At 44.6% G+C, this 21990-nt stretch overlaps 1 protein-coding gene across 5 annotated transcripts in view; it reads left to right on the top strand.

Moving 5' to 3' along the window:
* SLC9A6 (solute carrier family 9 member A6) overlaps positions 1 to 2883 on the top strand; it is a 56277-nt gene extending 53394 nt beyond the window's left edge. For 3 of the 5 annotated variants that reach the window (XM_069464450.1, XM_069464449.1, XM_069464446.1), the window contains one exon: positions 63 to 2883. In XM_069464450.1, the coding sequence (XP_069320551.1) occupies positions 63 to 335 (273 nt within the window). In that variant the 3' untranslated portion in view covers positions 336 to 2883. The remainder of the gene's footprint in view (positions 1 to 62) is intronic. The other 2 variants (XM_069464448.1, XM_069464445.1) reach the window with 1 other exon arrangement.
* Positions 2884 to 21990: the final 19107 nt, after the last annotated feature.

Here is a 21990-nt window from a genome sequence, read left to right as displayed (position 1 = left end):
CCCATTGGAAATGTTTCTTGAACTTCCTAACAATTCTGAAATCTTATTTTATTTGTATTTAGAACCAGGAACAATTGAAAGATGATGATTCTGATCTCATTCTCAATGATGGCGATATCAGTTTGACATATGGGGATTCCACTGTGAACACTGAATCGGCAACATCCAGCGCCCCTAGGAGATTTATGGGAAACAGTTCTGAAGATGCCTTGGATCGGGAGCTTGCATTTGGGGACCATGAACTGGTCATTCGAGGAACACGCCTGGTTCTTCCTATGGATGATTCTGAACCCCCGTTAAATTTGTTAGATAATACAAGACACGGGCCAGCCTAAGCTTATTAATACTCACTTAGTGATTTGTAAAATTTGCACATGTGATTGTGAAGAAATTTGTACTACCTAAAAGTCCCAGTGCATGTCTCTGAATGTGTAAGCTATATAAATGCTATTTATATGGCATAGAAAGAATATAAATATCCTGTACAAGGCAGATTGTGAACAAACTATTCTTTTAAGTTTTACGGGCTGCACTTATGTAGACTGGGTCTCTTTTAGAAAGTTCCTTTCACAGTGATGTTGTGTGTTCTGTTAGCTTTATGTCTCACTTAAAGTATAAAAAGTGACGGATTTTCTCTTTCTTATATTTACCTGACACTTAACCAGAGTACCAAGTTCTTGTGATGTGAATTAATTTTTTTTTTTTTTTTTTTGTGGTTGGGGAGGGAAGAGGGAAGAGGGAATGTCATTTCCTTGGGAACCCCGGGAGGAGAGGTTCCTTTGTCAGGAAACTTTTGTTGATTGCTGCTGCCTTTGTCCTGACCTTTTTCTTTCCCTTTTCTCTGGTGGCCTGTTGTGGTGCAAGGAGCTGATGGCATTTTGATCTTGCCCCATTCAGGTTGGGGAGTGAAGTGTGGGGGCCCTTTTTCCCCCTTGCTGTGAAAGAATGGATTCATTGACTACAGTACACTGCTGTTCAGAAAAGAAGGCTGCAGATGACTTCCAAGACCTTATTTCTTTTCTTGCAGACCAAGACCACAAAAAGAGTCGCATCCAGCTGGCTTAGCCAAAGTACAGGTGTATATAGTTCAGGGTACTTGCTATAGATTCAAAGGGGCTGGGGCGGGCAGAGAGGGGGCAGAGGGCAAGAAGGGGGTAAAGAGAATGGTGGTTTCAGAGATCTCTCTTCCCAAATATGTACATATTCTATACCAGATAAGTTTAAATGAGAAATTTAATTGCTGCTTACTTTTTGATCATGTACTTTATCTGTATAGCAAGCTTTGTCGTCCGAAGTTTTTATATCAATTTAAATCGCTGCTCTTTAGCAGCCAAACAGGAGCAAAATGTAAAATTTTTGAACTTACTGTATCTAATTGTCCTTTGTTAGTCTGTAGTTGATGTTAAAAGTTAATTTATGAATCCATGATCGTTCCACACTACACCAAAGTTGGTTGTAAGAGAAATAGAACGCTCTGGAGCACTTATTGTAAGGTGGCTTATTTGTGTGCAGCGGGTGTAGTTGTCTTCATTTTCGTGTTACTTTTTAATATTAAATACCTAAGCTGCCATGTGTTTTTTTACAGTTTTCAAGGAAGAGCACAGAACAATTTCTCTTTTCGTATTTGGAGTGTGAAAGTGGATTCTATTTTATACTGCTGACAATACCTAAAGATGCATTGGCTGCTTGGAAGGGGAACACGATTTGATGTTGATTCTGACCTGTTAATGTTTCAGAAGAAAAATATAAATTCTTGGATTTTTTTCCTCAGGTCTGAGTAGCATTGCCTTAAATCTTACCCAATTAGAAAATTGGTTTATTTACGTGATGTTCAAACTTTCCAGTGAAAAATATCCTTCCAAACAAAGCATGTACTTACTCTCCAAAAGATTTCTGTGCTTTTGCAAACACTCCTTGATATTTTAAGGGAATTTTAATGTTGTACCCTTTAGTGGCAGCTTTGACTGTTGGCATAGCCATTTGTTATGTAGTGGTAGTGACTTTCCTGCTATGCAGGAATCCCTCCCGTGAAGTGTACGTTTTATATGATGTGTGCCTCTTCATGCAGTATATAATTTCTTGTTAATGTATGTTTGAGGGACTTGAATGTCAGTGTCATTTACCCACGAAGTTATTCAAGTTGTAAAAGGTTATACAATAATTTAACAACTACTTTTTTATTCTGTCCGGTTACTGAGCTCACTTTATGTAAATACTTAGCATGACAAATTCAGTAACTCGTCTGTTTCAGCATGCATAAGACTTTTCATTAGGAAAACTGATAAAGCTTGAGTCAACTAAATCTGCCTTCGTACTTTATCAAAGGGGAACCAAGCCTGCTGTGCTCACATCAGCATCTGGAAGATTTTTCTCTCCTCTAATCTGTATACACATCTCCAAGCAAAGAAGAGAAAACATACGCTGCTCAGACACCTTTTGGTTTTAGGCACCTGAATGAACTTTGATGAAGTACAGTCTGAGTTACTGTCATACACAAGTAGAACTGCTCTTGGACTTGTTTTTCTGTTGTTTGTGGAACCTACACGTTTGAATGACTTGAACGTTGCATCTTTTAAAGTTATTTTTTAAGGTTTCTTGGCATTTATCCTAGTTGTCCGTGTTTGGCAATGTGCTGTTAAAGTAATAGACTTTTAATCTTTATGTATTTTTTGTTTTCCCTTGGAGTACTTGGACAGATGTTATAGTGGTTTCTTTTAGGAAAATCTGTCATTAAAAAAATTATAGCCTTGCAAATAACCACTCATCGTATTTGAGTCACAGTTTATGCTAGTGAGACGTAAAGAGTGCTGACTTCATTTATTTTTCTACCTACATACCTACTGGAAAAAGGAAGACTGATGTTTTAAAAAGAAACAAACAGAACTTAACTTATGGGGTGGCAAATTTTTGGTGCTTATGTGTAAGGATGGATGTATTTGCTTATGGTCACAATTGGACCATTTAGGAAATATGACTCAAAGCAGTCACATTCTGTTACATTGATTTGTAGCCTGTTAGCTCCGTGATGGATGGTGCCATGAAAACGTTAGTTCTATTATATGGAGAAAGTAAATTCTGTATCCAGTTAGGTAGAAAGGCAGTTCCAAGTTTGGTTGAAAGTATGATCACACAAAAATCCTTCTTCCAGGGTAAAGATACATCTCTGTTTTTGTACGTGAGTAGCTTTGTAGGTTAGAGTTTGCTGACAGCAACTTTGTCTAGTGTAGCAGTGGCACCAGCCGCACTGTCTGTTGTGTTTTGTTGCCATCCGCTCCAGCTTCCCTGTTTGTGGCCCAGCGAGAGACACCAGTGGGGAGGCCACACACAGGCTCTTTTCTTGAACCAACCCATGTTTTCTAATTCACCATGCAAAACCCTATATTAGATGTGAGTGTGTACATTTGTTTACCTGACTCAGTGCAGGAGTATAAGGAAATGAAAGTATAGATGTTTTGACATAATCAGAAAGTCCTTGTCAGGAAGTATGCCACACAGATGATGTAGTATGAGGCCTGAAAATACATTGGAAGTGATAACAATAGTAGTTCCCATTTTTCGAGCCCCTCTTAGGTACAGGTAATGTGTATATGAGGTCTTTTTTAATCTAAGTTTTAATTTAATCTTATTCATGCTGTGAGGGTATGTTCTATTATCCTCATTACACAGATGAGGAAACTGTCGTAGCTAGTAAGTGACAGAGCCAGGACTCAAATCCAGTCTGACTCCAAAGTCCAGATTCTTAGGTGCTCTATTGGCTCCAAAGGCAGGTGAGTGCTAATTCATCTTGGGTATAACTAGGGGGAAGATGAAGAGAATTGCAGATCTATAGCCTCCTGCCACCATCTGCTTGTCATCAGGCCAGGCTAGAGCATGAATTCTCAGCTCTGTCCCTCCATTTCCTGCACTGTGGACTGCCAAACATGAGTTCCCCTGGTTGGGAGGGTTCTAGCATTCATAGCAAAGGGCCTTCCTGTGTCCTGTCAAGGCCACGGGCAAGCAGCCAGGCTAGCAGCATTCCTTCACGCTCTGCCTCCCAACATTTTCACCCAGGGGGCCCGGCTTTCATGGCAGCCTGTGGCCCTGAACGGATGGCTTTGTGTCCACACAGTTTGGTGTAGGAGGAAAAGCTCAGGCTTTGGAGTTACACAGACCTGGGTTCAAACCCAGGCTCTGCTACTTGCTTGTTGGGTGATGTTGGCCAGTTACTTGACTTCGCTGAACCTTTCCATATTCTTAGTTGTGAAGTTAACTCATTCAAGAAATATCTGAATACTTACTTTGTATACACAGTAGAGATCGCAGCAAATAACTAAACAGCCCCAGCTGTCATGGAGAATATTCTACAGGAGATACTGACAGCTATCTCATGGGGTTCTTAGGAATTGTCGTGTGAGAAAGACTGATTGCCTTGTTGCCTTCCAGTAGAGGGATAGCTATCTTAAGGAATCAACAAATGACAGCAAATATGGTAATCATAAGCGCTATGCTGGGAAAGTGCAGGACATTGTGAGAGGGTGCTGTGATCTGGTGGTGCAGGGACTGGGGAAGGTTTTCCTGGTAAGGTGCTGTTAAACTTAGACCTCAAGAGTACGTTAAGGGTCAGTAGGGTGTAGGGGAGTGAGGATGAGGAGCATTCCAGGCAGAGAGAACAGTTGATCTATAATGGATATTCACACAACCTTCATTCAGTCAAATAATTACTGAGTGACAGACACACCATCTGCTGTGCTCTACTGTATACGTACAGTGAGGAATGACAGATGTGGCTCACCCTTGCAGCACTTAGGCATTAGTGGGGAAGACAGTAAGTAGCCAACACTTATATAACTACAAGCATAATGAAGAGCACCTTGAACCAAAACCTGTCCCCCACAACTCCCTTCGTCTCCCCACTGTCCCACTGGATCTCTCAGGGCAAGTTCACTCCTCCTGTGTGTTGCTGTCTTTAGACATTTGAAAAGAGGAGCTGGTATGTCTTCCCTGAGTCTGTCCTCAGGCTAAACAACCCCGTTCTCTTTCTATCTTCAGGACATCTTCCAGAAGTCCGTTGTTCCAGACACTTTTATGAATATGCCTGAGACCACACTGACTTTGTTTCAGTGGCTGCATGATGCCCAGCGCATCACAATCAGTGGGCCCGCTGTCAACGAAGAGTCAGGGCCACCACGCTGCCCTCGAGGAGCTTACATTGCAGTTGGGCAAGGCAGACCATAAATAAACGCTCACACAAACTAATTAAAGGTTGGGATAGGTGACAAATCGGAACTGCCATAGAGAGTGATGGGCATGAGGAGGCGGGGCCGGTATGGGAGGGGCAGTCCGGAGGCCTTGCTTAAGAGGTAACATTAAAACCAAGACCTGAAAGCGCCAGTCAGGCAGAGAACGGGGGAAGAGCAGTGAAAAGATCTGGTTTAGCATCGATGCTCAATGAATGTCTGTCGAAAAGGAGTGGGACACCCTCCTGCCCTTTATTTCTTTGGATCTTGAAGGCCAGCATGGCGGAATGGAAGCAATAGGCTTACAGTCAGGAGGCCAGAGGCCTAGCCCTGCCTGTCACTGGGCACTTTTCAGAAGCCACTTAAACCTCTCTGAACCTGTTTCTTCCTTTATAAAATGATGACAGTTCACTGATTCAGTAAACATTTATTGAGCTATTACCATGTGCCAGGCACTGTGGTAGGTACTGGATTATGGTTCCAGCCCCAAGTAGCTGCCAGGCCCGTTAGGGGGATCAGATGAAATGATGTACATTGAGACATTTTGAGTGGGATCCAGAAGGCCCTTCAAACGGAGGTTGAGTATTCTGTAAGGTTTTGCTGATGAGGTGCTATTTGAATAAAATACGGAAAACTCTTTGCAGACCACGGAGCTACTCTGGGCTGCTTTCCTTCAGAATCTCTGGTTCAGCAAGTTGGAGGTGCCCCAAGTGGTTGCCACAGTGAAAACTGAACTCTGAGAGCTGGCTTAGCTGGGGCTGTCATGGCTGGAGCCTGAACTCCATAAGACCTGACAATTTCTGGCTGATTCTGCCAAGTCAAAGAACCCTTCTCCTTACCATGAACCCATATTGTAATTGTAGCTTGGGGAGTCCTGTCCTCTGTGTCCCAGTTGGACACCAGGTTGGCTCATTTTCCACTTGGTGCTGTCTGGTGGGCACGGGTCCCACTAAAGAGACGCAGCTTAATGGTGTAAATTATTTCTCTTGCAATGATGGAAAAATGTATTGAAAGCTCTATGAGCACTTCTTGGAAACAAGGTTTAATTTCTCCAGATTTGTTGGAACTGAAGTGCCTCGCTGTGTGTTTAAATACTAATCCTACAAAAATTGCTTGAGAAATATTCAATTCTTGGTTGCTTTGGGAGTCACGAGGCTTTATTGCATGATTTTTTTTGTTGTTGTTCATTTGAATTTCTTATACAGCTGTGTTCCCATGTGGACGAGGCAAAAAACATGTGAGCTGTTTTTCATCTGAACAATCTGGAAGATTTCTGTCAGATAATGGAAGTTGCCTGTTTTTTCAATCTTAGAACTGCTTTAGTGTGAGAAAGCAAGATAATGGCAATTAGACGCCCTGATTGTGCGACCAAATTGTTTTTTTTTTTAACACTTTCTTGAAACTCAACAATCAAAGTTCCATTTTCTAAGGGGAACCAAGAGGTTGATATTTAAACACTCCACCCAAACAATATTTTACTTACTAACTTCCAGTCATTAGCCACTGAGTACCTCACCTGGGCTGAACCCTGGGCCAGGCAATGGGGACACAGAGGTGGCTAAATTGTGGTTTCAATCTAAAAAAGACTGCTGCCAAGTAGGTAAGAGCATCGCAATTGTGTGAAAAGCATTACGATGGGGCTGCTATATGGAATTCAGATCTCTCACCTGTTGCTGCCTTTTGTGGGCAGAATAATGGTCCCCCCAAGATGTCCACACCCTAATCCCTGGAACTTGTATGTTAGGTTCCGTGGCAAAGATAATTAAGTATGTAGAGGGAATTAAGATTGCTAATCAGATGACCTTGAGATGGGGAGAGTATCCTAGATCATACAAGTGGACCCAATCTAATCACACGGGCCCTTAAAATTGGAGAAGAACCTTCCCTGGCTGTGGTCAGGGAAAGAGATGTGACAATAGAAGCAGGGTCAGCAAGATGCTATGTTGCTGGCTTTGAAGATAGAGGAAGGGGGCCTCTAGCAGTTGAAAAAGGAGAGAGAATGAGTTCTCCCCTAGAGCCTGCCAAAGGAACACAGCCCCACTGTCACCTTAATTTTAGCCCAGTAGGATCCTTGTCAGTCATCCTACCTACAGAAGCATCAGGTGACAATTGGGTATTGGTTTAAGCCACTAAGTTTGTGGTGATTTGTATGGCAGCAATAGGAGACTAACACACTGCCTTTGAGGGAGTGAGTATTGTCTCTGCTACTATTTAGTTCTGAGCGTCTGCTTTGAGCCAGGCACTGTGCATGGTGCTGTGGATACAGAACTGAGCAAGACCCGGAGTTCACAGTCTGGGGCAGGATCGGGAGGCTGGAGGAAGCCCTGCCATTGCTATGGCATTAAACTATTAGTAGCTTTAACCAGCACTTTCACTTCACTTGCTGGTGTAAGGAATTTTCCTAGGCCACCAGGCCCAACTACATTGCCAGGGAGTGGCAGTGCACAGGAACACATGATCATATTGGGGTTTGGGAAAGATCACTCTCATTGTGGCTACAGTGGGAAGGATGGATTTTTTGGACAGGGACAAGAGTGGACACAGACGATGGTGAGACTTGGCCAGATGAGAGAAAGAGTGGGGATCTAATCTAGACAAGCGTCAGTGGGGATGCAGAGGAGGGGACAGATGCAAAAGACATCTAGTTGGTAGACTTAACAGGACTCAGACTAAATGGAGTGAATGAGTGAGAGGGGGAAGTTTACAATTATTCCCAGCAACCTGGATTGGACAAATGGGTGGACGGAATGGTAGGAACTGTAATTTTAGAAGATACCTAGTAGGACCAAGACATTGAGAGATGTAGCAGTCAAAGCATAAATCTAAATTTGCTTCTGGATCACTTAGGCAAGGGAAGAGGGAGCCCAACTGGGAAAATAGGGCTGGGAGAAGGGCACTAAAGGCCCTGAACGAGAAGTTTGGGAAAGGATACAAGTTTGAAAAACACCAGGGTTTGTAATCCATTCTCCCGCTATAACCTAAGAACATCTGGAGCTTTTTGCTATGGGTGGTGTCTAGGGAAAATAATTTCTTTAACCAAAGTACAATGGATGGAGGAAAAACTAAATTATTTTCCTTCCTTACAAAAAGTAAAAAGTTTCAGAAGTTCTCAGGGACTGATGGGTGGTGTTACTGGGAAACTTTTAAAAATGCGTCACTCTAGATTTCAAAGTATCCACCACTGGTCTGGCCAGAAGAAAGAAAATAGAAGTTGTGGGCTCTCTACAATGCACTTTCTAGCATTTTCTAGGAGGGTCAAGGGCCAAGGAATGAATACTGGACGGGGGAAAGGAAGCCACGGCTACTTGGCGAGACCCTTTCTGGTTCTGCGGAGGTTTACGTGCAAGCAAAGAGACTGCTTCCCTTTTTTGCTTTTCCCCAAAGGCTGTTGCAAAAGTTCTCGAGCAAACCCAGTCTAGTGTCCCAGCCCTCTGGTATGCTGTTCTCAAACACTGTGTGCCACTAGCCTATTGAAACAGTTGGTGCCTGAGCTGCAGTCTTTGTAGAAGTTAGAGCCAAATAGCAACTGTTAGGAAAGAGTTCATCAAATAGGCATGGATACACAACATTTGAAAAATTGGTTTTTGCCTCACTAGAAGGAAATCAGCAAGTGACAATATAACTGAAAAAAGAAAGCATAGAGGCCTATATTAAGATGAAGGAAACATCTGGTTTTTGTTTTCTCAACTTTTATTAATTCATGTGAGGTGTGAGTCACCAGCTCACCCAGCCAATATTTCCAGAATGAAGTCTTCGTTGCCTCTGGAGTCATTGGGAAAAGTCACTTCAGAACTACCTTGAGAGAAAGATGATTCACAGAGAGGTGTCACTTTTTAGAAAAGTGTAGCCTTGGTCCTGACAGGTCTTTCCTAAAATGGCTTTTGTGTTAAACCATGATTACATTCCTTCCACACCGGGACTTTATTCCTTTACCCAGAAATTGTAGGACCGATGTGTTGACCTAAAAATATATATTAAACCCAGAACCTCACACAACATGCCCTTCACCTATTGAGGTAGTCCGGGACAAAGCCGGCTGGCCTGTGTGATGATGGAGTCAGCAACTTTGCTCTCATTGCGCTGTGCTCTATCCAGCTGGGCTCCATTCTTTCTGACCCATTGGTAGGGTCAGAAAGAGTAGTAGGGTTCAAAGTCTACCTTTCGTAGGAGACCAATGACTCCATTCTACTAATCTTGCCTTCTTTCCTTTGTCTGAGCTCGTACCTACCCTAGGTACTGGAAATACAGAGATGAATAAGGCATGTTTCCTGCCCTCAAGGAGCTAACAGTCTAGGCTGAGGCAGGAGGATTGCTTGAGCCCAGGAGTCTGAGGTTGCTGTGAGCTAGGCTGACGCCATGGCACTCACTCTAGCCCGGGCAACAGAGTGAGACTCTGTCTCAAAAAAAAAAAAGAAAAAAGAAAAAAGAAAGAAAGAAAGAAAAAAGAAAAAAAGGAAGAAACAAAAGGGTAGCTTCAGATTGCACCCTAGTTGTACAGCATCTAGTGTCAGTACTTATGGACAGTGACCGAATTCCATATTAAATAAAGCACAAAATAGGTCTTCAATATTTAAATGACATGACTGAATTCAAACAACAGTGTGTACCCTGGGAGTTCGGGACAGGAGTTGCCAGCTTCTAGCTCATGCAGTCTCTTACTCTAAGACAGATAGTCTTTACGTTGTGTCCCATGTAGTAAATGGAAACCCCAATCTTCATAAAGAAAGTGATGTCATCGGCTTGTCTTTTTCTCTATTCCCTATCAGGTTGAATTTAGATATGTTACTGACAAGAGCAACAGAGTCAATGATCAATTTGTGATGTGTCTGGCCCAAGGGGGATTATTTTGACAGTCTGTTCTAACCATACAAGCAGTGTTTCCTATAAAAAGTTTTATTAAGTGTTGTCACAGATGTAAATGTTTCATAAAGAGATCACTCGAGTTGTAAATCATATACTTGAATTCACACTAAAATCACCTCATTAAATACCAAGAAAAACTATGGCTTTCACATAAATCCTGGTCTCGAGTGACTTTAAAAAATAAAGAAGCAAAGAAAAAAACAAAACAAACAAAAAAAAAAAACCAAGCTCCAGCCACGTAAGCCTGAATTTCAAGAAACTGACAGGAATATGAAAATTTCCCTTATCTGTTTCTTTAATCTTTTCTTTTCTTTTTTAGATCATACACTCCAAAGGTTTCATTATCTTCCTAGGTCCATCAGATTCTTCAGAGATAATAGAACCTGAGGAATAACCCAGACTCGCTTTTTTTTTTTAACTCTGGCTTATTGAAGTACAATTTACATACCATTAAATTTATCCTTTTTAGAGAACGGGTCTATGAGCTTTGAAAAACACACACAGGCATGGAACTATCACCACAATCAAGATACGGAACACTTTCCTCTCTCCAAAAAATTCCCCTGTGCCCCTTTGTAGTTAATCTCTTCCCCCACCCCAGGCTTCTGGCAACCACTGACCTGTTTCCTGTCCCTGTCGTTTTGCCTTTTCCAGAATATCATATAAACAGAATCGTACAGCATGTAGCCTTGGACATACTTTCACTTCTGAAATTAATAACATTGTTTTTCAGATAATAAAGATAATATGTGTTCATTATAGACAAATTAAAATCATTAACTAAGAAACAAGATATTAACATTTTAGTGTATTTTCTTCCATGCTTTCTACTCTATATGCACATGCTCTCACACATACAGACATAAAATTTAGAAAATTGGAATCCTATTCTTTACAGGATTTTGTATTTTGTAACTATCAGTAGCATATTGTTTTTTTTAGATACAGGGTCCCCCTCTGTTGCCCAGGCTGAAATGCAGAGGCATTGCCATAGCTCATTGCAGCCTTGAACTCCTGGGCTCAAGCCATCTGCGGCTTCAGCCTCCCAAGTAGCTGGGACTACAGTCGTGCGCCACCACACCTGGCTAATTTTTTAAATTTTTTATAGAGACGGGGTCTCACTATGTTGCCCAGGCTTGTCTCAAACTCCTGAGCTCAAGCAATTCTCCCACATCAGCCTCCCGAGTAGCTGACATTACAGGCATGTGCCACTGCGCCTGGCCAAGGAGAATTTTCTTAAGGATTAACTCTTTCTTGAGGGTTGCAGGCAAGATCCTAATTAGTGGGCTCAGAGATGGACAAGAAACAGGCACAGAACCACAGGGACACAGAGGCACAACTTCCAAAGCTGCCTTTGGAGGCTTTGTGCCCTTTGCATTTGGTTTCCCAGGCTGCTGAGTGCCATTTGTTTTAATCACTCTTTTTTTTTTTTTTTTTTTTTTGCTGCTGACTTTTTCTCATACTAAAACAAACACACTCCCAAGTTGAGTTCCTTGCTGGTTCCTCTGGAGACTGACAGCACCCTGTGTCCCTCTCCCACAGAGTTGTCACCATGTTAGAATTATTCACTTATTTTGTCCACCCCCCAGTAGACAGCTAGCCCCACAGGCATGGGCACCGTTGTCTTATTCGTCTCATTTTTCCGATGCTTGGCATGTTACTCAGCAAAGAGTAGATACAGGTACTTACTAAGAATTTAATGAATGAACGAATGAACAAACCAAGATCAAGCATTCCCTTCACCGGACTGGTGACTGCCACTCCTTTTTTTCTCTTCTGCTTTACCCACAGAAGGAGAAAAAAATTACCTTTTTGAGCACTAATTTGGTGGCTATCACATAAGGGGTGAACTTGGCCTTCAGATACCTTGGCATCTCTGACTCACAGCTACACGGCCTGGCAAGATCGCGCACTAGCTACCTCTCCCACTGCTGTAGCATGCCTCGTGCGCTGCCTGTGGAGCCAGGCCAAGGCTGTATTGTCAAGGAGATGTGAAGTGCTAAAAATGGATCTGGCAGGGAGAAGGGAGAGGCAGTCTGCTCTGAGTTCCTGTTAATGGACACACAAACCCATGAGTGATTTGTGCATGTGTCTCAATGGCCACGCAAGCTCTTGTCCTACCTGTCCTCCTTGGGGGTGGAAGAGAATTGAAAGAATCTGTGTTTAAGACCCAGGGTAAGGTGAGAAGGTAGAGGGTGAGGGAAGGGAGAAGTACAACAGAGTTAAGGCCATTCTCGTTTTCCCCTTTGATCCAAATCACTGGCTATTTCTAACACGTCATAATGATAGTAGCAGTTGCCACTTGTTGAAGCACCTGACCTGGCCAGGCACAGGGTGAAGCCCCTCCCCTTCATTGCCTCATTGAATCTCCACAGCGACCCTCTGAGCTCAGCAGGGTTTTACTCCTTCACCCAGAAACTGTAGGACTATGTTATCCCCTCTCTTCCTGATAAGGAAGACATTGAGGCTGAGAGAGGATCTGTGAATGCCCAAGGTCACATAGCTACAGAGCACAGTGCCTGGGCTACAATGAACACCCTATCGATGGTAGCCGCCATGGTTATTGTGGCTATTATTAATCATAAGAAATGGCTGATGCCATAGTCAGCTCAATGTGGCCCATGGGCCCCACTGCCCCAAGCAGGCTACGAGACTCAGACTCCCAGAGGCGTCCTGTAGCTTCCAGAGGGCTGCGCCAAGGAGCAGGAAGACCCTGACTTCCCTTCCTGCTTCTTCAAGACTTGGGAAGGTGGCTCCTTGGGTGGTGGGGAGAATGATGCCATTCTTGTGTTTGGCTCCTCGTTGGTTCCCACAAATGCCCTTAACATTTTCCATTCTCTGAGCGCTTTTGTGAAACAGCTCTGATGTGGTTGACAGTGCTTGTAGCGGGAGCCAAGTCAAGCTTTCCTCTGGAGGAGAGCTGGAAGCCTTAAAGGGTCTCGGCAGTGCGCACGTAGGCCACAGCCTCCTGCCCAGTATCTCCCAAGGCGGAGGCCTCCCGCAGTCAGCTGCAGAGCACAGTGGCTCATTGATTCCTGCACTGTTCTCCGGGTGGGAAACCAACACCCTATCAGCCTGGCTTGGGCTTGCGGGGGCCTTTCTCCAGGGACAGCTCTGCCGGGGCCTCTGATCCGCCCATGGATGCTCTTCGTGGTTTAGGGACTGCTGCGTCCAGCTCAACATGATTTTCCTTTCTGTGTTTTCTGCAGCTTTTTTTTTTTTTTTTTTTTTTTTTAGGATCCTGGAGAAACTTAGAAACTTAAAATCACTCACAGGCCAGGAAGCCCCACAGCCTCCTTGTGAGGGGTAGATGAGCACCATATGCTGTTTATATAACAATAAATGGCTTCCCCCCATGAAGCACATGGGCCTGAACCACTGGCCAACCCCCTTTATACCTTAGCAGCTGGAGCACTGGGTGAGGATGCATATGCAGATAGAAATTTGGCTCTAAGAGGGTCCAGTTTGTTTGTGTGAGAGCTGTGTCTCCTAGAGGCAGGTGGGGAGCAGGCCAGCTTCCTTCTGTGGGGCCGGCCGAAGAAAGCTGGAGAAGACAAGCAGGTGGTGGTGGACAATTACCTGCTACCTCCCCAGGCAGACGTTCGGAGAGGGCCCCCTCATCCTAATGACTCCCCCAGTATCACGAGCCCTAGGGTTGGGCTTCAGGTGGGGGTCTCTTTTCTTGAACTTCAAGTACTTAAATCTATTGCTTGGCTTGGGCAATAGCTGTTCATTCATTCATTCATCAAGCAACTATTGAGCACCTAACTATGTGCACATCTGAAATTGCAATAAGTCCAGCCCCAACCTCTTGTCCCCAGTGATGACCCAACTAGGACACTGGACCAAAACCAAAAGTTTAAAAGTGAGGGAGGCTACCACTTTATTGCCTGGGCAGCTAGTGAGCAAAAGTGTCAGCTGCCACATCTCAATGAGATTATATTCATTCATTCAACCAATAATTCATGAGTATCTACTGTGTGCCAGATAGTGTGCTAGACAGCTGGGCTATCAGAGAGGAGAATGACAGCTCTAATCAGAGGGAACTTCAGATAACAGTAGCTGACGTTTATTGAGTGCTTACAACGTGAGCCAAGCACTATGCTGAGTGTTTTCCATTCCTTATCTCTTCTTTCTTTCTTTCTTTTTTAGAGACAGGGTCTCATTGTTGCCCAGGCTGGAGTGCAGGGGCATGATCATAGCTCATTATAACCTCAAACTCCTGGGCTTAAGTGATCCTCCCACCTCAGCCTCTGGAGTAACTGGGATTACAGCCCCCACCATGATGCCCAGCTAATTATTTTATTTTATTTTATTTTATTTTTTAGAGACAGGGTCTTGCTATGTTACCTAGGCTGGTCTCAAACTCCTGGCCTCCAGTGATCCTCTGCCTCAGCCTCCCGAAGTACTGGGATTACAGCATGCCTTATCTGTTTGAATGCGCATTCAAAGAGGTCCAAACAGATGAGGAAACTGAGGCTTAGAGATTTTACTGACTTGCTCAAGGTGGCAGAAAGTGGCAGAAGTAAACTTGAAAAATCGAAGTGAGTCCAAGTGCCTGAGGCTGTGCTCTTTTCGTGTTACCGTGCATTACCGTGCATTACTGCCTACTGCAGGGGTCAGCCGACTGCAGCCCACAGGGCAAATCGGGCCCGCTGCCTGTTTTTGTGCTGCCTGGGAGCTAAGAGTGGTCTTTACATTTAAAAATTTTTTAACTTCAAAATATTAAAGGGGTAGAAATGTTTATGTTACATGGATACCTTTTATAATGCTTAAGTTGGGGCTTTTAGTGTGCTCATTACCTCAATAGTGTTCATTATATCTGATAGGTACTTTTTTACCCCTCCCTTTCTCCCCCATCCCTGGTCTTACATGTTTAAATGGTTGAGAAAAGTCAAAAGTATATTTCATGACATGTGAGAAGTATACACAATTCACATTTCAGTGTCCATCAATAAAGTTTTATTGGAACACAGCCACGCCCATTCATTTATGTCCTGCATAAGGCTTCTCCACTACAATGGCTGAGCTGAGTAGTTGTGACAGACCTATGGCCAGCAAAGTGGAAAATACTTACTATTTAGCCCTTATAGGAAGCGTTTGCCAACCCCTGGCTTAGTAGGTCACTGGTGGAAGAAGAAGCAGATCTCAGCCCATCTCTGAGCTCAGGTGGTCCCCCAGAGCCCTGTGCCCTATCCCAGCAATTCCTTAGCAACTTGGAGGACCTCCAGGGTGCCCTGAGTGAGCATTTCAGATGATAGCTGCCTTTGAATTATTTCCAATACTTCTTTCAGAGTCTTCGAGGCCTGAGATGTTTAGGGTGGTATTAGGTTTTTCATCAAATGTTTAGATGAAAATGTAGACAGCAGACTTGGGGTTGTTTGTGAACAAAGTCCTGAAAGCGATCCTGTTGGTCTTTGCTGAGAGGTGCCAAATTATCTCAGGCTCCACTGGGAGCTGCCTGTGGGCCCTTATATGGGCATAATCTCCTAAACCAGGCTTGTCTCACTCCGCAGCATGGCTGGATCCACTTTTAAGGTTATGTGTGAGCATTTCTTGTCTTCCTGTTTGCTCAAGCTGTGGGGAACTTAGCTTCTGCTGCCCTTGAAGGACCATGAATGCTGTCAGCTTCTGTGCACATCTTATTTGTACATCGAAGATGACAATTGCTTTCCTTTTTTGGCATTTATCTCCCTTTACATTTGTCCGTGTCTGGAAGGAAGCATTTTTGTAAGTGCTGGAGTAGGGGATATGTCTCTTCGTTATCCTGCTTGCTTCCCGGGATTAGTGTGTTTGAAGAGATGTTAATAAAGAAAACATTCACTGTGTGCCTATAGGCAAGGGGTCTGTGTGAGGCATGCCACGGGTGCTAGCTTACTCAGACCCTGCAGCGTGCCCTCGCTCCTTCATTCAGCAGGTATTTGTTGAATGCCTACTAAATGCCAAGTCCTGTGTCAGGCCAAGACAGTAATGGGGAGACCTACCCAGGGCTGGGGAGTCAGGAAAGGCCTCTCGGAAGAGGGGACATTTAAGATGAGACCTAAAGGATAAGAAGGAGCTGGCTGGGAGACTCTCAGTAATTGGATTGGAAATCTTGGTGTAGAAGAGTTTAGTTAAGAGAGTTATTGAGAGAGCTGTGCCGCTAACTTAGTTGAGCATAGCTCCACCATTAGGAACCCAAGGCTATCAATGGTTTTGTTCTAGAGACTTCAAACTGGCTAGCCCTGGAATATACAGCTCTGGTCCAAAGGAATTTGATGTGGCAAGCAAGGTGCCCCACTATGGGACATCCAATTTTGCAAATCTTTATGGAGCTCTTCCCACGAACCCAGCACTGCCCAGGCTCTAGAGACCCAGGGACGGACGAACCGGATGGCAAGAAGCTCATGGTCTAGTGTAGGAAATAAGTCATATAAGCAAATAAATAACTTGACAGTGTGGTAAGTACACCAGAAGAAATACGTACAAGACCCCAAGGTAGCACAGAAGAGGGGGTGCTGAACACATTTGCAAGGGCCAGCAAACAGCCAAAAGAGGCTGAATTTTGAAGGGCCAGAGGATCCTGGAAGAACAAGAAACCTGCATGACCAAAGGCCCAGAGGCATGAGGCCACATGCTTCTGGGCCTTTGGGGAATTAGAAGACCGTCTGTGTTTTTGAACCTGAAATACAAGCTAGAGAGTGGTGGGCGTTGAGATTCCAGCAGAGGCAGGTCAACGCGCGAGCTTTGGGAATGAGTGTTGCAGACTCGGGCAGCACTAAAGGTATGTAAACACGAGAAAGGAGATCTCCCTGTTAACTTGCCTCCATAATGCCCCTCTTGTTACCTAATCCTGCTGGTTTAGACTCAATTTTCTAGGAAGCTATGGTATTTCAAAGAAACTTCCTGATCCTTTTCTAGACAAATTTCATGCTTTTGGAGGTGGCTTTTCCCCCCTAAGTACTTTATACTTTTCTTGCAACTTTCCAAAGCATCTACCATATGGTATTTCTCCCAAGTGAGAGATTATTGACCCTTTATTTGGGGTGGGGGGAGCTGAAATGAAGTCATCTGTTCACTGAAGTGACAGCTGCAAGCAGAGATGTATTCTCCAGGGCACCAGGCCCGCCATCTGAACCCGGCCCAGTGCGCCTTCTCCGTGAGTGGCTGTCCCCTCCCAGCCTCCTGTTGCTTCCCATTATATAAGAGCATTTTTGCAGAGATGAGCTCTGGGCTTGTTCTGAATATTTTAGGTGTCAAACATCCTGTTTTTCACTGAGTAATGTGACCCTGTCAATGACCCGCTGCATTTCAGAATGACATCATGGGATTAAACTGAGAATGGTTGAAGAGAAGTGATTATGGGAGCCCAGGGACCTCTGCTTGCCCCTTTACCTTTCAGCCAGTTGCTTGGAGATGTTGGACAAGAAGTCTGCAAGCGGGTGTCTGCTTTGCACAAGAGCAGGGGTCAGCACACTAGAGCCTGCAGTCCAAATCTGGCCCACAGAGCAAATCCAGTCCCAGCTGATTTTGCAAATAAAGTTTTATTGGCACATAGCCATGCTCATTCTTTCGAATATTGTCTACTGCTGCTTTCACACTACAACGGCAGAGTTGAGCCATGTGACAGAGCCCATATGGCCAGCAAAGCTGAGAGTTTGTTCTATTTAGCCCTCACCAGAAACAGTTTGCTGAACCCGGCACTGAAACCTCTCCTCCTACACCCTAGGAAGAGGGCACGTGAATTTAGCAACATCCCATGGCCCTGAGTACCACTACCTATTCCCTTTCCCTCCTCCCCAAACACGTGGTATACAACAAAAAAGTAGAGATTGATTTTTTAACAAGCGTATCAAGAGCTTTCATGTTTATTAAATGACATCAGAACTTGCACATTTATTATATGAGGGTTGCCCTTCCAAGAAGTTCCCTTGGGAGATTGCACACTTACTCCAACGCTGCTGCCAGTGTGCCAAACGTTGTAGGGGCTGCTCTTTAGAGCCAAGCTATGTGACACCTGAGAAAATCCACTTCCTTTTGGACCCAACGAAGTGCAGGCCTGTTGGGACATCTGACTATTTACCATGGATCGATGTTGGCCTATTTAAAAAAAAAAAATTGAGCACTAAGGATATTCCAAGGAATTGGCTGCAGGTTCTGATGGTAGTTCCTTAAAAGGTGCTCAACATAAGATGTCTTCATAGGCAAGGTAGCCTCACCCTAGGAATTGAGAGTTAAGGTTACACTTTGGAGATAATCTTTTGGGATTTTGGTGCATGTTTTCAGCAGTGGGGCCATTTTATTTTTCACAAAATGAAATGTTTAGCATGTGGCTCTGTCCTCCCTGTTTAGGGGCTGTGTCCACACTTCAAATGACTTTACCATCTGTCCTGCATTTCCCCATCTCTTGCCTGCTGCTGTCAGTGGATTTTGTTGTGGCGTGGTGCATTGTACCGATTTGGCTAAAAACGGCATGGGCTAAGGGACAAGGAAACCCTTTGCTTAGTTCCATCCTTACAGCCAAGTTTGGATGAGAAAGAGTCCCCTGGGGGCTGAAATGCGGTATGCCGTGGGCAGGCCTGGCGTTGTTTGGAAAGAGCGGAGGCAGTGGGCATGTCAGCATTTGGTGGTCCCTCTCATCTCATGAACCACTGTGTGCTCTAGACTGCTGTGGTGGAGGGGGTGTGGGGTTTAGTGGTTTCAGAAAACCATAAAATGCCTACTTATTGCTCCACATTTCTGCTTTCTCATTTTCCTTAAACTCATTATGCAATGGAGGGGGTATTGGTGTGGTCAGTCCTGAAGCAAAAAGATAACCAGTTAAGCAAGTTGCTTTTTTTTTTTTTTTTTTTTTGGTCCTTCCTCTTTTTTTTTTTTTTTTTTTCCTTTTCATCAAGAGCCACTGCCTCTCACACAAAATGTCTAAATTTTATGAGCTCACAGTTGCTTCACTGACTTCTGCACTGCCAGAGTGTCAGATGTAGGACTCCGGTGGGAGTTGCTCATGTCCATGTTTGTATATGTACTTCCCATTAAACTAAATGTGCTGGCGTGATCGAGAATGGTCAAGTGGATTACTCAGAAGCAAGGAGGAGTAGGGATGGAGCCACAAGTGTAAATCCCTCCCCAGTGCTCCTGGGTTTGCACTCCACCCCATCTCTGAATCAATTAGGGAGTAGTGTGGGTTGGGAGGCTCCTTTGTTCTGAGATTTTCTTGCTCCAAGGACTGGAATTTAAACTTGAGTTGCTATTTCTAGCTTTGGGTGAGGAGTAGCACTTGGCCCTGATGTTATGGCTCCAGATCTTTGTGTCTTGGTGCCCAAAGGAAAGCTGAGAACCTCAGACCACTCACCAGAGAGCTGCAGAGAGAAAATGCTGGTCATGCCATATTTGTGCTTCACATTTCTTTATGAACACATATGCTCTTTGCACATGTGGCGACCTGGCCCCACTGGACCCTTCCAAGAGTAAGAATGATGTCTTCTATTGCTTGTGCAACACCACACAGAGACTAGTACCTTGAACCAGGGGCACATAATAACCTTAATTTTCTACAACAATATGTGAAATAGCAAGCAAGTGGGACCATGGGGCATTTGGTTTTATATTTTGAGCTTAGTGTCTATTCCGGTTGTACTTAATCAAGTGGCCTTTGGGTGTAAATCCTCCAAGGGTTCCATCAATCAGCCAGCATCTGAAGGAGCTTGTGCTTTGTTCATAAGAAGTCTGGCATCATTGGTCCTTGGGAGAGGTCCAAACTGATACGGCTCGCCACCAAAGGGCAGGGGGGACACTTTGCTAGAGAGCTCTTTAATTTGAAGTTTTAAAAAAAGAAAGGAGGTGACTTCAGAACTGTTCATTCGAAAACTCTTCTCAATTTTGATGCTGAGAGAGAGAGAAGTTGTCTTGGCAAGGGAGACATTTAGGGTCACTTCTTAGTATTCAGGGAGTGAAGAACTCTGTTTAGTAAGTTGGACACATTCCTGTGGGCAGAGCTTCTGGAGGTAGAGTGATGACTCTCTGTTGTTATTGTTGGTAGTGTGGGGGTGGGGGACATGAGGCATGGAGGGAGGTGGGGGGTTGATGACAGCTTGAGGCAGGGCAGTGATGGAGGGTGAGGGCTATTAGCCAATATTCCTCTTCACTGCCCTCCAGAAAAGCTGAGACTGTTCAAAGGGGCCATTAGACATCCAGATAGTTCAGTCCTGCCCTGGGTCTCATCATTAGCCAATGATCTGCTGTTTTTCCTGAGTGGTCATGTGACATCTGTGTCCCAGGCCTTATCTGCTACTGATTAACCAGTCTCTAGCACCCACCAAAAGTTCCAAGAAGCTTCCCTCTGTCAATCTTTCCCTTCAGCCCACCATGGGGGGCTATTTGTTCTTCTTTCCATATCAAGGGTCTTCCCTATTTGGAAATTTAAAAAACAGTGTCTTGCTTTAATGAGTGCCAGGGGTGAGTCATGCTGGGAGAATGTAGGCCACAGCCCTTAGGGAAGCACTGGTGAGCCATCTTACAACCCAGCTGAGGATTCCCAGGCTCCTCTTACTGCTTCCACTTGAGGACCGCTGCTTTCCTCTGAGGGTTTCCTTTGATTGATTGGTTAATTGACTGATTCGTCATTCACTAGTTCATTCATACGGCCTATCCAACGTGTATTCATCCAACATTCCTCCTACCACGTGCCAACTTTCACCTAGATGCTGTGTTCAAATGTGGGGCAAAGCCAGACAAGAACCCTGTTCCCACGGGGTGTACATTCCTGCTGGGGAACATAGACAACAAACGAACAAAAAAGAAAACACACAAACAAGGAAGACATCCAAGAGTGGCAAGTACAACAGAGAGCATGAAGGCAGGGTGATGTGATAGAGTGACTGGGTGGCTAGCTCAGATAGGGTGGTCAGGGACAGCATCCATGAGAAGATGACATTTAACCTGAGATCTCAAGGGTGACTAGCCAGACTTTCAAAGATGAGGGTGAGGGGTATTCCAGGTATAGAGATGAGCCGAAGCAAAGAGCCTACTATGAGCTGGTTACTTGACATGAAGAGGGGAACAACAAGAAGAGGTCTTTGCCCTCCATAGCTAATAATCTAGATGGGAAGACAGATACAGGCAGTTACAATGCAGGTAGATCAGTGCTATGACAGAAAAAGCATACAGAAAGCTCTGGAAACATAAGGTAAGGGCTCTGAAGGCTGAGTGCAAGGGTCAGAGAAGGCTTCTTGGAGGAAGTAGCATTTAAGCTGAGTAGAAGGTAGCCAGGTCAACAGGGTGAGGGTAGGGTGGGGGAATTATGTTCCCCCCTCCAAGAAGAGGGGGCAACAAATGTGAAGTGCCAATGCCCACAGTGCAGAAGCATGTCTGAGGGACCAAAAGTGCTCAGTTTGAGAACGGGGGAAAGGGTGTGGGAGACAAGACCAGAGAAGTAGACGTGGGCATGCTATGGGTTTAGGATTCTGCTTCTGACAATATAACGGAGAAGCCATTAAACAGTGTTATTTTAGGGGACAGAGCTAATCCAATTTATGTTTTGAAAAGACCATGGCTCTGTCTGCTTTCAAGAGAGTGGATTGGACGGGGAGCAACAGTGGAGGCAGGAAGATCAGCCAGGAGATGACTTTCAGGTGCCCTGGCGAGAGAGTATGTTGGCTTGGAGTAGGGTGGTGCATGCAGACAAAGATAAATGGACAGATTCCTGAGACATGGAGAAGGTGACGCTGACAGGCCTTGACGAGGGACTTGTACATGGAGGTGAGCGAAGGCGAGAGAGGAGTCCATGATGCCTCCTTGGTGTCTAGCCTGAGAAAGTGAACATATACTGGTGCCATTTAAAGAGATGGCAGAGACAGAGTGGGAGATGTGGTGAGGAGGTGGAGGCATTTTGAGTTTGAGGAGATGTCCAGTGGGCAGATGGAAATACAGAGGA

Source organism: Eulemur rufifrons, chromosome 30 (assembly GCF_041146395.1).
Source record: "Eulemur rufifrons isolate Redbay chromosome 30, OSU_ERuf_1, whole genome shotgun sequence".
NCBI lineage: Eukaryota > Metazoa > Chordata > Mammalia > Primates > Lemuridae > Eulemur > Eulemur rufifrons.
The sequence above is the reverse complement of the archived record's forward strand: the minus strand, read 5'-3'. Positions and strand labels throughout refer to the sequence as shown.